The sequence below is a fragment of the Mauremys mutica genome, chromosome 1 (assembly GCF_020497125.1).
Source record: "Mauremys mutica isolate MM-2020 ecotype Southern chromosome 1, ASM2049712v1, whole genome shotgun sequence".
Taxonomy (NCBI): domain Eukaryota; kingdom Metazoa; phylum Chordata; order Testudines; family Geoemydidae; genus Mauremys; species Mauremys mutica.
Window position 1 is genome coordinate 74110634 of NC_059072.1, and position 17535 is coordinate 74128168.

Below are 17535 nucleotides of genomic sequence, written 5' to 3' on the forward strand. Positions count from 1 at the left end.
TTGAAGTTTCAATTAGAAAAAGGTTAACTCATAAGAAAAAAAATAACTCAATATAACAAAAATGAAATAAAAAATCAAATGTAGGAAAATATTTTGGTTACTGTATGGTAGGCTAATTATTTTAAACGTACTGGTTACCATAGGGAACATTTCTCTGAAATACTGTAGGTGTCTTTGATACATATTTTTGATCTTTGTGTGTTTTTACTATTGTCTTAGGGGTGTGGTTTTTGTTTTTTGTTTGTTTGTTTGTTTTTTGCTTCTTTTCCCCTAGTGTAGATTTACAAAGGTGTAATCACATTAAAACTAAGGATTTTGCCATTGACTTCTCTGGGGGAAGGATTGGGTCTTAATGAATTATTTTCTTGAAAAAATATCATGGCTTTCCTAGAATACGCTTACTGCACGATATCTACATAACCCGTTTACCAAGTGGCGGGTAATCTTCCTTTACCATTTGGTGCACAGGGAGCTAATTCCATGATGAAGCCCTGTTGGAAGCAATTATTTTTGTTCATGCACTGAAAACACAAAGCATATTACATATGGGCACAATCGATACAGTAGAATGCACACATCGTTACCACTCACTTTTATCAGACTTACATACTTGGGCCCTGTCTTTCAGAAGTGATGGGCACCCACAGCTCCCATTGACTTCAGTTGGAGTCTTCTGTGCTCAGCACCTCTGAAAATCCTACATGCATTGATTGGAGGCTAGACCACCTGCTACTTGGGATGAGCCCTATAGGAGAATTTGTCATAAAAATATTGGTATTCCAGGTTTAATTCTACAGAATGAACCAGTAGATTTGCTTTTGCAAACTGATTTTTCAATAAACCACCAAATCCCATGATATCATTCTCTTTTCTTAAGCTACAGAAGCAGCACAAAGGTTAAATTTGCCATTAGGATTGTTACCTGGGAAGTAGCACTGGTTCTAGACTCTGGGCTGCCACTGATGTCTAAATTTTCTTACAGAGCACACACGAATACCTGAAACACACACGCGCACAGTCAATTACTAGGTCACTTTGGTAACACATACTTCAATAGTTGCACAGGTCTTACCTTTGCAGTGGCCCTGGCACGGAATTCTGGGCAGCCATTAACAGTTATGGTTTCATGCATATATTGATATACCTAAAATGTTCATGGAAATAAAGAGGAATTAATTATAGGAACAAAACCTTAATTTATTTTACCCTATCCAGGATACACTCTTTCTACCATAAGATGGTTTCATTAATGTTCCATTAGTACAATTAGGGAATCCTGTGTTTGTTGCCCTAACTGTGCATTTAGTTCCCTTGAAGACATTATTTGCAATCCTCCATCTAAGCCTCCCAAAACTGCTCTCTCCCCATCTGTGGGCCCACAATTTTATAGAGCCAATCCCTATTCCACCAGTGGTCACCTTCTGGCCATGTCTGCCTTGGACTGTGTCAATTGTCTCTGACAGGAACTTGTTGAGTTTCTGTGACCTCTGAACCCCCTCATGAATTGGGAAGTCAGGAGGCGGAAGTAAAAAAAAAAATGCAAAAAACCCTCCAATCTTTCCTGGTAGGGTCTGTGGAGGGAAGTCCAAATTAAATCTCAGGGAATTTAATTGTAGAACATGGGCATCATACTCAGCGCTACAGACCTTTGCCATCTAAGCTTGGTGGTGGTGTTGAATTTAATCTTTTCTATAACCTATTGGCATTAGTCTGTCATGACAAATTGATTGCCATCCCTTATTCCCCACTGGGTGGTAGGTTAGCAATGGTTAACATTGGGGATGGTCCTTGATGGATTGGGACCCTGCGTAGTTATATAAAATGACGAATCCCAATAGCTGTAACTTTCTGCACAATGTTCTCTTCTTTGCTCCCCTTTCTCTTGCCCGTAACCCTCTCTTTTCATCCTTCCCACTTAGATCTTCTCTCTTAAAGAATAGGGAGATGGCATCTTCTCTTACGGTGTTATCCTGGGTCCCCAGGAATGAGTGCAGAGAGGAGGTGATGGAGTTCTGATACCCTGCCCTGGTGATGAACAACCTTTTATTTTGTTTTGTTTTGTTTTTTAAATTAGTGAGTGGCTTATGGGAGTTATAGATAAGCAGAGGCAGAAAAGGCTCAGGCAGCAATACAAGAAATAGAGCCTGGGTGCCAGTTGCACTAACCCCTTCCCTTATCTGCCTGATAGCCCAAACCACATGCACAACTCATCAGTGTGGGTTAGAGAGGATAGTCGGTTCTTTCTAGGTAGCTGCCATCTTTAGGCAACAGATGTTGGAATTCACAGGCAGCCTGGTAGGACAGAACAACACTGCTAGGAAAAAACTTGAAATGTGGAACATCCCACAGAATGCTTGACAGCTGAAAGGTATGGTCAGAATCCCATATAACCTTCCATGTAATGTCTACAAGAAAATATTCATTAGCCACAAGTAACTCCTCTGTTAGCAGTTCTCTTACAAAGCCAGAGCTTTTGCCAGTTCTTGTAATTTGTCTTGAGCAAGAGTAATACAGTTCAGAAGGAGAGTCTTATTTCTGTGGAAACTTGGACAGAGAATTAGTATCTCTTGTGGCTTGCCTGTTCTGAAAAAATCAGTTGGCCCCTATGTATTTCCAGCTGTACTGGGTAAGATCTACAGAATGCCCTTTCTGTATCTGATATACAATTCAGTATTTTTCTATAGTATTGTTTATACAGTTTCACACTGCACAGATTAATTTGTACATACAAATGCAGAGTAAATTTTACATTTACAGTTGCACTGTACCACACAGGTAGCATGTGCAGATGTGGTGGGAGAGAGCAGAAGAATGCAATGGCTAAGTTTAGGGATGGAGAAGGTTTTTGTTTTTTTTATGAGAGGTACAGCTGCCCCAATGAAGAGGGGAGAATGCAATGCGTAGGTAGGTGGAAATCAAGGCAATGGCAAAACAAGGGAAGGGCTATCAAATAGATAACTGAATTTTTTTATAGCATCCAAATGTAGTAAGCACTTTCCTACAGAGTGGAGAACTCTTTGATTATCACCAGCATAGAAATCATCCTGGGCCTGAATTCTGAAAATAGTGTCTAATGGGGATAAAACAGATTAAGGGAACAGGATGAAACCTTTTGCCCATCTCTTGTTAGGGTGAAATCCTGACCCTGTTGAAATAAATGGCAAAACGTACATTGACTTCAGTAGGGCCAAGGTATCACCCTAAAACTTATAAATAACAAATAATAACCAGGTACTGAGATCACTGAATCAGTAATCATTTTGAAACTTCCTTTTTTGTACGATGACAGTGAATTGTGTTGAGAATTAACCACAGCATTCTATCAAGCTAAATCCTGAGAAATTATTTGAGACATTGATTATGTGGCTTGGAGAAGCCAAGAGGTGGTGGGTATTCATATAGTCAGCAATTATCAAGCAGAACTGATATGACTCAAAAATGTCTGTATATTATCAGTGTGTATATGGCAGGTTGAGGCAGAGGCTATATAGGTAACTAAACTGCGTACTGATGAGTGAACAAGGCTTTTAGAATGCCATTGAGCCAATGTAATGTTTGTCTGTCTATAGCCTGGTCTACACTAGGCGTTTAAATCGGTTTTAGGAGCGTAAAACCGATTTAATGCCACAACCGTCCACACTAGGAGGCACCTTATATCAATTTTAATGGCTCTTTAAATCGGTTTCTGTACTCCTCCCCGACGAGAGGAGTAGCGCTAATATCGGGATTAACATATCGGAATAGGGTTAGTGTGGCCGCAAATCGACGGTATTGGCCTCCGGGCGGTATCCCACAGTGCACCACTGACCGCTCTGGACAGCATTCTGAACTCGGATGCACTGGCCAGGTAGACAGGAAAAGCCCCGCGAACTTTTGAAATTCATTTCCTGCTTCCCCAGCGTGGAGAGCTCATCAGCACAGGTGACCACGCAGAGCTCATCAGCACAGGTAACAATGCAGTCTCCTGAGAATCGAAAAAGAGCCCCAGCATGGACTGCACGGGAGGTACTGGATCTGATCGCTATATGGGGAGAGGATTCAGTGCTAACAGAACTGCGTTCCAAAAGACGAAATGAAAAAGTATTTGAAAGAATTTCTAAGGCTATGACGGATAAAGGCCACAGCAGGGACTCAATGCAGTGCAGAGTGAAAGTTAAGGAGCTCAGACAAGCCTACCAGAAAACCAAAGAAGCAAACGGAAGGTCAGGGGCAGGTCGAAAAACATGCCGCTTCTATGCTGAGCTGCATGCAATTTTAGGGGGCTGCGCCACAAGTACCCCACCCCTGATCGTGGATTCCGAGGTGGGGGTTGTAATCTCTGCCATGGCTGAGGATTATGCAGACGGGGAAGATGAAGAAGAGGAGGAAGACCTAGCAGAGAGCACACAGCACTCCGTGAGCCCCAGCAGCCAGGAGCTTTTTATCACCCTGACGGAATTACCCTCCTCCCAGCCCTCCCAAGCAAGTATCCCAGACAATGACGCCATGGAAGGGAGCTCTGGTGAGTGTACCTTTGTAAATAGCAAACATTGTTTTTTAAGCAAGCGTTTTTTAATGATTGATTTGCCCTGAGGACTTGGGATGCATTCGCAGACAGTATAGTTACTTAGAAAAGTTTGTTAACATGTCCGGGGATTGAGAGGAAATCCTCCAGGGACATCTCGATGAAGCACTCCTGTAGGTACTCCAGAAGCCTTTGCAGAAGGTTTCTGGGCAAGGCAGCCTTGTTCTGCCCACCATGGTAGGACACTTTACCACGCCATGCATGTAGCAAGTAATCAGGTATCATTGCGTGGCAAAGCATAGCAGCGTATGGTCCCGGTGACTGCTGGCATTCAAGAAGCATCCGTTCTTTATCTTGTTGTGTTATCCTCAGCAAAGTGATATCGTTCAGGATAACTGGTTAAAAATCAGGAATTTAATTAAGGGGGATGGCCATTTTCCTACTGGGTTCGTGGACTGCAGCAGCTTAAAAAAAAATCCTTTCCTCCACGTAGCCAAGCGGGGGGAGGGGAGGAATGAAATGCCGATGATCTTTTTGGTGTTTGGTCAGCGGGGCTTCCCCAAGCTACCAGCCACGCAGTGGGTGGGGGGGTGGGAAGGGTGTTGATTAGCAGGGAGCTAGCGTGGTATTAGCCATGCATTGGGGGGAGGGGTAAATCACTGCAGAAGCCGAAAGACAGTGGCTTACCATGGCCGCATGCAAGCTGAATTCTGAAGCCTGGACCTGTGTCTGTGAGATCTGTAACTCCAGAGCTGCAGGCACTCACTATTAAGATGAAAAATGCGACCTTGTAGGGAAATCACATGTGCTATGTAAGGTGAATAGAGCTGTTCACTGTGAAAGAGTATAACCATTGTTCTGTAAAATGTATCTTTCTAAATATTTCTCTCCCTCATGCAGCTGCAAATTTTTCAACCATCCCTCCTCCATCCCAAAGGCTAGCACAGATAAGGCGGAGGAAAAAGAAGACGCGAGATGAAATGTTCTCGGATATTATGGAAGTTACACGCAATGAAAGAGCTCATCTGAATGAGTGGAAGGACGTGGTATCAAATTACAGGAAAGAGGCCAGTGAACGTGAGGACAGGAGGGACACCCGAGATGAGAGGTGGCGGCAGGAAGACCGGCAGGAAAATCAGCGGTGGCGGCAGGAAGATCAGCGGTGGCGGGATGCAACTCTGGGGCTGCTGCGTGATCAAACTGACATGCTCCAGCATCTGGTGGAGCTTCAGGAATGGCAGCAGGATCACAGAGTGCCGCTCCTGCCCCTGTATAACCACCCTCAACCCTCACCATGTTCCATATCCTCACCCAGACGTGTAAGAACGCGTGGGGGGAGGCTCCGTGCACCCGCCCACTCCACCCCCGTGGACAGCCCAACAAGAAGGCTGTCGTTAATGTGAAATTTTTTTAATGGCCTTCTCCATCCTTCCTATCCTCCTCCCAAACCACACCCTTACTTCTCTCCCTCTTTTTATAATAAATTAATAAAGAATTCATGATTTTTAAACGAGAGTGACTTTATTTGCATAAGTAAGCTGTACTCGAAGGGGGAGGGTGAGTTGCTTACAGGGAACGAGTCAATCAAGGGGGGTTGGGTGTTCATCAACAAACACAGCAGTCACACTGTACCCTGGCCATTGATGAAGCTCGTTTTCAAAGCTTCTCTGATGCGCACCGCTTCCTGGTGTGCTCTTCTAATCTCCCTGGTGTCTGGCTGCGCGTAATCAGCGGCCAGGTGATTTGCCTCAGCCTCCCACCCTGCCATAAAGGTCTCCCCCTTACTCTCACAGAGATTGTGGAGAATACAGCAAGCAGCAATAACATAGGGGACATTGGTTTGGCTGAGGTCTGAGCGAGTCAGTAATGTCCGCCAGCGCGCCTTTAAACGGCCAAATGCACATTCCACCACCATTCTGCATTTGCTCAGCCTGTAATTGAACAGATCCTGACCACTGTCCAGGCTGCCTGTGTATGGCTTCATGAGCCATGGCATCAAGGGGTAGGCTGGGTCCCCCCCCAGGATAACGACAGGCATTTCAACATCCCCAACTGTTATTTTCTGGTCTGGGAAGTAATTCCCTTGCTGCAGCCGTTTAAACAGAGTAGTGCTTCTGAATACGCGAGCGTCATGAACCCTCCCTGGCCATCCCACGTGGATGTTTGTGAAACGTCCCTTGTGATCCACCAGTGCTTGCAGCACCATTGAAAAGTACCCCTTGCGGTTTACGTACTGGGTGCCCTGGCGCTGCGGTGACAAGATAGGGATATGGGTTCCATCTATCGCCCCCCCCCAGTTAGGGAATCCCAGTGCAGCAAAGCCATCCACTATGGCCTGCACGTTTCCCAGAGTCACAACCTTTCGTAGCAGCAGCTTAGTGATTGCTTTGGCTACTTGCATCATAGCAGCCCCCACAGTAGATTTTCCAACTCCAAATTGATTCCCGACTGACCGGTAGCTGTCTGGCGTTGCAAGCTTCCACAGGGCTATCGCCACTCGCTTCTCTACTGTGAGGGCTGCTCTCATCTTGGTATTATGGCGTTTCAGGGCAGGGGCAAGCAAGTCACAAAGTTCCATGAAAGTGCCCTTACGCATGCGAAAGTTTCGCAGCCACTGGGAATCGTCCCACACCTGAAACACAATGCGGTCCCACCAGTCAGTGCTTGTTTCCCGGGCCCAAAATCGGCGTTCAATGGATAGAATCTGCCCCATTACCATCAGGATCTCCAAAGCGCAGGGGCCCATGGTTTGAGAGAATTCTGTGTCTACGTCCTCATCACTGTCATTGCCGCGCTGCCGTATCCGCCTCCTCCTCGCCTCGGTTTGAAGGTCCTGGTTCAGCATATACTGCACGAGAGTGCGCGAGGTGTTTAAAACATGCACGATTGCGGTATTGAGCTGAGCAGGGTCCATGCTTGCTGTGTTATGGCGTCCGCACAGTTCACCAAGCAAAAAAGGCGCGAAACGCTTGTCTGCTGCTTTCAGGGAGGGAGGGGTGAGGCTGTACCCAGAACCACCCGTGACAATGATTTTTGCCCCATCAGGCACTGGGATCACAACCCGGAAATTCCAAGGGGCGGGGGAGGCTGCGGGAACTATGGGATAGCTACGGGATAGCTACCCACAGTGCAACGCTCCAGAAATCAACGCTAGCCTTGGACCGTGGACGCACACCACCGATTTAATGTGTTTAGTGTGGCCACGCGCAATCGATTTTATACAATCTGTTTTGCTAAACCGGTTTATGTAAAATCGGAATAATCCCGTAGTGTAGACGTACCCTATCTTTCTTTCTGCAATCAGTCATACAAAAGGAAGAACTTCAAATCTTTCTATTCACTAAGAATTTTTTTAAATTATCAAATTTAAGATGGTGTTCTCTAAAGAAGTGTCAGTATCACCATGGTGACCATAACATCTGTAACATAGTTCTATTTGGACAGGAATCTATCTTGTAATTTAAAACCCCTTCACTACAAGCAATTGATGCTATTACCCTTGAATATCATCTTGATGCAACAGCAAATCCAGTTACCCTACCTGATTGTCACATAATGCTTTAATATAATTTGAGATTAAGAGAGAGAAAATATACATCTAAATGACTTTCACATTATTAAGTTAAACAAAACAATAAAAGGATTAACTATACCTGTTCCAAAAAGCCCTTGAGGCTTTGAGTATGTTACAGATTACTTGTTGTAACATCATATACAAAGCGTATAGGGCTCCTTAAATAACTACCATATGTCTGTAGCCACATCTCTTTTAGCAAAATTATCTCAGTATCACTTTAGACATTTAGATTATATTGTGCACAAAAAAATGGACACAAGCAATCAATTCTGTTGCCTATCCTATGTGTACACATACACTAAAAATGTTCTTTGTTCTCAAGGTAAAAAAGATCATTTTTTATTCTCAAAAGGGAACACACACTATATGTCAAGGACCAGAAATAGTTTTTAAAATCTTATTGCCAATTCTAAAATCAGCAATACATCCAATGAAAGATTTCTTAACATACTGCAATTCTCATAAATACAACAGAATTTTTTTAGAAGACTTACCAAAGATTTACTCAGATAAAACATCACTCATGATAAATCAAAGATGACGACAAAGGTACAGTACTATAATTACAAGTGTCTGAATTAATCTTTATATATATATTAAAGAGGTCTTTGAAAATGGTGTCCTGTGGTGCCCATGAAACACCAATCATCTCAAAAGACCATGTGGGATCCAGTTTAATGTGCCATGTTTTTTTTGTCATTTCGGTGGAAAAGCAAAGAGACTATAATTGCTTTCATTTTAATCTTTTTTTTCTCCAGCAGAAATAATGTGACAATACAAATAAAGCAAGAAGAAATCAAAGGTTCGATTTAATTTAAAGATGTTTGCCAATCTATCCATATAAAAAGAAAAATCCGTACATTTTCCAAATAATATTGCAGGGTTATAGCCCAGAGGTTTTCCTTGCCACCAAAGTGAACTGTAAACTATAAAGAAGTATCATCAACAAGCTGAGGCACTGAGACATGAGGAGGTAGCATGAACATTACTACATGGTGGCCTGTTCCTTAATGGGCCTGGTGCCTGGTCAGTTATCAGACCCACTTGAAAGGGAATGAGTGATTATGAAAGCCAGCAAATGGCTCATTTTAGGGGGAACAGCAGGGAGAAGCTGCAGGAAGGGGCAGAGTCCTGCAGGAGACCCTGCAGAAGGAAGGCAGGCTCCATGTGGTAAGTCCTGGAACTTGCAGCTGGCTAGTAAGCCTCAGCTAACTGTCTCAATTTTCCTTTTATGAGTTTGTGGACATTCAGACAATAAATGGAGCCCAAAGCCAAGGTCTAAAGACTAATTTGGTATGGCTGATAATTCCCCAGGCTGGTGATGAAGCAAGGATCTTATAGCTGGTTTTTAAAAGTGTAAAGTGCCTACAATTCTAGATGGATACTGGTAAATAAATAAATAAATACTGAAGACCAGGATGTGTAAGAGCTTCACTGATTGGCACTGACCACTCTAGTATACGCACTACACGGAAGCCTTCATTTTAACATGAAGGAAAGTAAAAATGGTTAACATCCATTGTGCTGTCTGTTTCAAGAAAAGCTTCTAAAGCCAGGTATTTACTGTGCAATATTTAGGTCTTAATCTAAAATACTGAAAATGAATGTCACTGAAGCTGCAAAGGCTGTTTTGGAGGCACAGGGTTGGAAGGGCACTATAGAATACAACTGTAGTAGCAACTGAGAGGATGGGGAAAGACCACAGAAGAAACCAGAGAAGCCATCCCCACAGCAATTAATAAAAATGGAGCTGCAGGTGAAATTTCAGTATTTCCAAAGAGCTGCAATTGTAGGTTAAATGGTGACATTTTACCTTTTCTTTGAGGGGAAAAAATGATTTCTAGGAAGAATGTCAACTCCCACATGTGAACATTCATGAAGCAAAAATGTGATGTATGTAGGTATTTATTCTTTATTCATGCAGCTCTAATTTGCCATATGGAGCCAGAAATACCCAGCTTTGTGTTCCACTTCCATATGCCATACACAACACAACACTCTTATCGAGAAGCCCTCCAGAGAGCGTGAATATAGTATTCAGCCACCATTTATGTAGCTTGTACAGTTAGGAGCCTTAGCTATAATAAACTAGGTAGGAGCTTTAGCTATAATAAGCTAAAGCTGCTCCCTCACAGTAGTTGGCAGAAACCCTGATGGAGGGAAGTCCTTGCAATGCATGCCGTTCTTTGCAGTGAATCCCCATTGTGGCACAGGAGCTTTAGCTGGCATAGGGAAGTGTACATTATAATAATAAGTACCTAGCTCTTACATAGTGCTTTGGATCAGTAGATCTCAAAGCATTTTACAAAGGAGGTCAGGATCATTATCCCTGGTTGACAGACAGGGAAACCAAGGCACAGTCAGTAGATGTGACTTTCCCAAGGTCCTCAGCAGGCCAATGGTAGACCAGGAATAGAACACAGGTGGCCCAGTCTCAGTCCAGTGCTCTGTCCACCAGGCCTCACAGCCTCCTGTTACTGGCCTACTGAAGTCCCAGTGAAGCTGTGGGAAGACACTTAGGAAGTGTAATGCAGTCAATGCTCTGTTGAACGAGAGACACTACAAGAACTATTCTGTAAGAGCCTATGTGTGGCAGTGTGTTTACTGCTTGAGTTCTCAAAGTTACAGCTTAAATAGAGACTTCTCTCAGTTAACCCCTTTAAAAGGCTGGTGTTTCTTCCAGTGGTGAAATGTTGCAGATGTGGGTTCCACCCTATTCATAGCAATAACAGCACATTCAGAGGACTTTAGATTGATTCAGCCTGAAAAATGAAGGCCCCCCAAAAAAAGGCAAGAAACAGAAACAAAATTTCGAAGGGGAGAAAAAAAGATTTATTTATAGAATTAGAGGACAAACTAGGACAAATTATAAAGAAATTGAGAGTGGTAAGATACAGGACCAAATGAACTTCTTAAGAATTCTAAAGAAAGCAGCAAGCTATTTAAAAAGACTTCTGTAAATATAAGAGTACTTGAGGACTGCTAATGGATGGTCACTTATTTCTATAGTATCCAAATCATGTTAGGTGCTTTACAAACAGAAACACAAAATCCTTGCTCCATGGAGATCACAAACCAAACACAAATGACGGATAGGGGATAGAGTGCAACAAAAGCGAAGTGATTGAGCAGTGAGATTTAGCACCTGTTTCACTGCTGCCAGGACTTGCATTAAAAGTCAAAGTCTACTAAAACTTAAACCTTCAGTGAGAGGAAGTCCAGGGAGTTTTAGAACTTTTGAAAAAAGTGTGTTTTAATGAGAGCAGGATAGGGACATGCTAGACAGTGCTGGGGAAGAATTTCAGATGTAGAGAGCACCAGGAGTTGAATGGGAGGAGGACAGAAATGAGGCAGTTAATTGTGGAGTTTCCACACATTCCTTCATGCCACAAAAACAGACGATGGCAGACCAGCAGGCGGAAGCTGAGTTGTACAGCAGAATTTCTGTAGACTTTTCTCTCTAGTGTCCGTATACGCTCTAGACACACTTCGAGTTGACTCCACACCTTAAACTCTTTTATAGCGGCTTTTAATAGATTAGGCAGTTCTCAAGACCAACAATATTTGTGTAACACACAATTCAGTTTTTCCCTCTCTGGACTGAAGTGAATGAAAAACATATCTCCAAGAAATGGAACAGATAGGCCCTCAAGATTAATACCGTGTATACATGTCACTGCTCATACCCTGTGAAAATAATCTTTTCTACAGAGCTACACCAAAACAAACATTACAACACACAACAGCAAAATAGAGTATATACTTAACAACACTAACAGGTGATCTAAGAAAGAAGGTGATCTTGTTTGCACTATTGAAATATTGGTCCCAGTAAAACTGAATTGATTAGAACAGGATTCAAAATATGGACCTTCCTGCTTGTTTGCAATTAAATAACATTCCTGTGGCAACTACTGCAATTGCTTGGACAGAAGAAGAGTATTCATGTATTTTTATCTGTATAAGTGGTTTTTTTTTCCTTTTTGGGGAAAAAAGTTAATGGCAACATCTCCTCTTGCTCATCATTTTATCTCCTTGCGCTCTCTCTCTACCCGCCCCCTCTTTCTACCATCTTTTCTTTAACCTCTCCACTTTCATATGCTTCCCTGCTGCTTAGTTCCCTATTTCATTTGCTCCGATATATGTGCTATTCGGCTATATGATCCCCAGACATAATTACCCTGCAGACTCCAGTCTCTGGGATGATGCTTGCTCCTTTCCTCCAGCTACTATGTAGCATCAGGCTCTTATGAAGGCAGCTAAGCTGCTCTCCCTCCCCTTCTCCCATTATTGTTTTTTATGCCTCCAGTCACCTCTCCACCTCTGCACATCTTTAGGGGCAATCAGAAACAAAGACAGTAAGTGCTGTGTGACCAGATAGCTCTCTGTGGAAAACCAACAAGTGCTCCAAGGACTGTATTTTTGGACCATGGACCACAGTTTGGGCACCGCTGAGCTAAGACTCTGTTAATTTTATCTTTTTTTCTAGTCTTACAAGTCTGCTTGGGGACTTGTTTTATGTTATTGGTTGTCTGATTGTCCTTGTGCCAGGCTTCTCTTCCCCAGAAATGTTTAGAATCTGAACACTATCTTTTAATTTCTACTTTCAAGTAAGAAAAAATAGGAAAAGGTTATTGATTACAATTATTTCTGCACTTACACAAGAGTGCCAGTAAATGAGAATATGCAAAAGTAACAGCATCAGTTAAAGAAATAATTCAAGACCAAAAAAAAGTCCTTTACAGAAGTCACCAACTCAAAGAGCATAAAAGGTTATCTCTGCCAATTATAAATATTTATGTAGATATTTTAGATCATATGGAAAAATTAAGGACTCCATGCCAAAACCAAATCAGAGACTAATCTATAAAGTCAGCAAGTCACAGATAAGAAGTTATTTTTATTTAAAGAAAAAGGAAGGTGGGAAACTTATATGATGCCAAACACAACTGTGGGTGTATATATGTGGATTGACGCAAGGGTGGATTCACAGTTCTGTAGCTTTCTCCATACCCACTCATGTGATGTTTCTCTCCTCACTGTTCCTTCATCCCACCCTCGGATTAGTCTAGCCTGGCACTTCCACCCTGCTAGTTAGGAAATGCTGTACTAGGTCAGTGCGAGTAAAGAGACTTGCCACAGCTGGGCTACCTGTTGTGTCCCCCACTCTCACCACATGCAATTTCATATATTTCTGTTTTTCTTGTGTGCTAATTTTAGATAATCTCATGAGGTAAATAGGCTCAGGAGGGCTAAGTACTGGATAATAAAAGAATGGTAATATATTTTCCACCTCAGTTACAAGTTATAATTATGATACCGTAACACATTACTTGAACACCTATGGTCCATAAACCAGTAGTATGGAGAGTTGTAGGTCACGGGTTCTGGCTCTTCCTCTTCTTCCTTTACAGCTGTCAAATAGCAGTAAAGTACAGCTATACAGATATTATTTTCCAAATTGCTTTCTCATAGTGATAGTTACCACAGGGATGTTTTGCTCTTGAGAACTGGGTTGGGGGATATTTTGTATGACTAAGAATAGAAGAGGGAGTATTCCATGGGGCAGTCTCTCTAAATGGCAGTTCCCACCATGGAAGACTTTAAGAACCTCTGCTGCTAACAAATCTATGGCCATCTAAAAACATCATGGTTGTCACTATGTTGCATATCCTATCCTCTTGTAACTTCATGGTGTCAGTGGATGCTCCTTTTCCACAAGCACAATTCTCTGTCATGTGAATAAATGGAGGACTGGTGTTAGGATTGCATGGCATGCAATGCGCGGTCAAATAATTCTGGATAGAACCAGAATTAGGCACTGAGACTTTGCATGCGTCTGTTTGTATACATATACACACACACATGTACATACATTGTATATAAGATCAAAATTATTTTCAGTTTTGCAGTCTGAAGCAGACTGACAAAAGACCTCTTTTTAAAATGGACAAAACATGCACCTGTGAGCGCAATAAAGTGAAAACAACTGAAAAATGAAATCCCTGCAGAGAGATATTTGTGACATATTATGAGTTTACAAGAAATAAAAAAAAATCTATATTACAGAAGTTGTTTCCTGTAGCTACTGAACTTCGACAATTTACAGAAAAGCTGTGTTTTTTATTAGCTGGCACTGTAAGAAGCAGCTATTTGTATGTGATCAAATAAATATAAGGTGGTCATTTAAGCTGCAAGCATTTTGAACATTTTGGTATGGTAATCTTTCATTAGTCTGTAAGTAGTTTTGTGTTTGCATCAGGAAATCTGTTAGCAGCTACCCTCAGAGACAAACATCTGCATCATTATCACAGCTGTCAGAACAATCCCCTACAGTGCAGCCACACTGTGTCATTTTGCCTTATGCAGCACAGAAGATAACTCATTAAAAAGCCCAAACCTGCAAATGAACTAAATCTCATTTAACTTCCTGAGGTGATATGACAGTTTTAATTACAGAACATATGAAAAAAAAATATGAAAATGTAAAAGCTAACATTTGTAATATGAGGATATTTTATTAAAACATTTCTTTCAGGGGAAAAAAAGAAACTAGGTCAGTTTTACCAAAGTGAAAAATGCTCTGAATCTTGATACTTTATTAAACTATCCTTAGGCAGTGGAAAAAAAATCTGCTTTGGGGTTGAAATATCTTCCAAAATAATTGAAGTTTAACCAATGTAAGGGGAAAAGTTTTTTAATTTAAGATGCCGCACATTCTGTAGGATCCAGTTAGAGCCTAAACATTTGTTTTGATCCAAAAGATCTTTTTATCTTGTTTTCTGTTGCTTTTTAAAAAATACTTGATAGATACTTGGATACCATGCTGATGGGGCCATATAAATACTTAGCTTAGTCTTTGAGTTACCAGCTGACCTCTTCCATTAATTTTTATCAATACTATCGGTTGCTACATTTCAGCTTTCATTTCAATCACCCTTTAGCTGCTAGTGCCCTTTTCCATCTGCCTTCACATCTCTTACTGTAATTACATATGCTTTGTAAAACTGGCAGCTGTAACAAACAGAATTGGTTGGATTAGCGTCTTGCTCTAGTTTTGGGACTAGGTTTTCTGCATGCTTGTAAGTGTGGGAAGGAAGGGACAAGGAGAGTCTAACCCCCTCTTTCTGGGCTTTTGTGCAAGTGCTGGACACAGTCTTGGTGCTTGAATTCCTGCAATGTGAGGACCGTGACTGTCCTGTGCTGAAAGTCACAGTGAATGACCCCCAGGGCGTAGGATGAACTCGGGCCATGGTCTCACTCCCTTCTGTGTTGGCCACAAGAGCATAACAGATGCACGGCGCATGCATGCTGTCATGTCTTCCACAGTGTGTGCTCTGACATGTATTGGATGAGTCAGACAGAATGCTCCTGGTACTGCTGCTAGGGCATGATATCTCTGCACGCCCTCCCTTCCCTCCTGCAATGTGATTTCTTACTGAAAAAGCCAGATTAGTCAACTGAATTTAATTTACATTCTAATAAGATTAATAGAAATTAGACACTGAAAATACCTATTAGGTCATTTGGCATATTTCCTTGTTCCTGAGACAGACTTCCAGAAGCACAGAGCACTCCCCATTCCATTTGAAAAAATGGGAGCTGTTGCTGCTCAGCACCTCTATAGAAAAGGCTCAAGATGTCTCAAGATTGGACACCCAAAATCAGTGGCCTTTTTTGAAAATACTGGCCGCGGTATATCTTTAGAGGCTTTTACAGCAATTTATAGCAGCTGGAAATGAGGAAGGGAGCAACAAGCTCCCAGCAGACCACTTATAATCCACAGGCCATAATTTAGTAACCCCATCTCTCAACTCATTGCCTATTCTGGTTTGGAGAAGTATCTGAGCCTTCAATAACACACACTCCCTTCACTTTATCAGTGAGTCGGTATGGGCTGCAGACCACAACAACTCTACACCAAACATAAACAGCTTTCTCAGTGCCTCGCCAAAAATCAGCAGCTGGCTAAAGCTGAGCACATCATCCTATTATCTGAGACCATTCCAAGTGTTCCTTCTACCTGGCTGGAATGGAAGTAAGAGAGAGTGAAACTATTTGTTTCTATTTTTAGACACTTGGGAGGCAAACATATAACATGGAGTTCATAGAGGTAGACTTAGAATTAGACAAGCTTTTTTTCCCCCTCTGAGGGAGTAACCCAGAAGTATAGATTGAAAGACACTTCTCAAGAATTTCCTAAAAGACACTGGTGGATGGGAGTAGGGAACCATTGGGGGCTGTAACAAGGCAGGAATGCAAGTCTGCAGTAAAACTGCACTGGTCCACTCCAGTGGACTGCCAGAATAAATATTTTTCTCATCAGTTCACCTGGCTGCAGATTTCTCTGATAATGAAGAAGCAGGCTTGAGATGAACTGCAGTAAAGGCTATTGTTATCCTCCAGAGTTTTATATAATCAAATATGATACTGCGACACTAAACAAAAATGATAATGTGGGGAAAGCAAATAGGTTGCTGATTTGCATATCCAATGTTGTATTAGAACAATCTTTCATGAAATAAGTAACTGCAGCAAGCTCTGTACAGAATTAGCTAAATCAAATTAGGACAGTTTAGAATTCTAACAATTATGCAGCAGCAACCTAGCCAAACATTGACATGAGAGAAATACAACGTTATTGTACTATTGGGTGTTTGAAGGCTTTTTTAGAATATTGGTTTTTTCCCCCCTGGGGCACAGCTAAGCAAGCCAAGCACAAATGTAAGTAGTTATATAGCCAGCAGCCATCCTCAACAATTGATCTTTAATCAGTACTTCTCATTGGTTTCAATCAGAACTCTCCATTGAAGCCAATGGAGAATACTCCTTAAAGATCAATGGTTTGACATGGCCCTAGATTCTGGAATATTACATCTGTGATATCAATGTATTTAGCTCTAAGCTGCTTTTTAAAAAGTGACAACGGCAGCTGCTTTAAATCTCCTTTAGTGAAGTCATGGGTATCTTGTAATTGCATAGAGGATTAATAATGTCTCCTCTCAGATAGTGCTTGGTCTGTCTGGTATATTCATATATAATTGCCATTAATGAGGGCCATCTGCCTAGTGACAAGGTAATCATTCCAAAAGTTCATTCAGGCAATCCAGTGCATTCAAGAAACAAAGTAAGGATACATCACTTATGTTAGTAAGATGGTGACAAAGACAGAAGATATTTATACATACAGAGAACATGAAAAGGTGGAAGTACGCATACCAACTGGAAGAGGCTTCCACCTTTTCATGTTCTCTGTATGTATAAATATCTTCTGTCTGTGTGTTCCATTCTATGCATCTGAAGAAGTGAGCTGTAGCCCACGAAAGCTTATGCTCAAATAAATTTGTTAGTCTCTAAGGTGCAACAAGTACTCCTGTTCTTTCTGCGGATACAGACTAACACGGCTGCTACTCTGAAACCTGGTAACTACAGGAAATGGAATGCATCTAACAAG

The 17535-nt window shown here is 41.8% G+C and overlaps 1 protein-coding gene across 3 annotated transcripts in view; it reads right to left on the reverse strand.

The window, feature by feature from the left end:
* LIN7A (lin-7 homolog A, crumbs cell polarity complex component) overlaps window positions 1-17535 on the reverse strand; it is a 77001-nt gene that overhangs the window by 16647 nt on the left and 42819 nt on the right. For all 3 annotated transcript variants that reach the window (XM_044979807.1, XM_044979794.1, XM_044979800.1), the window contains exon 3: window positions 1073-1144. In XM_044979807.1, the coding sequence (XP_044835742.1) occupies window positions 1073-1132 (60 nt within the window). In that variant the 5' untranslated portion in view covers window positions 1133-1144. The remainder of the gene's footprint in view (window positions 1-1072; window positions 1145-17535) is intronic.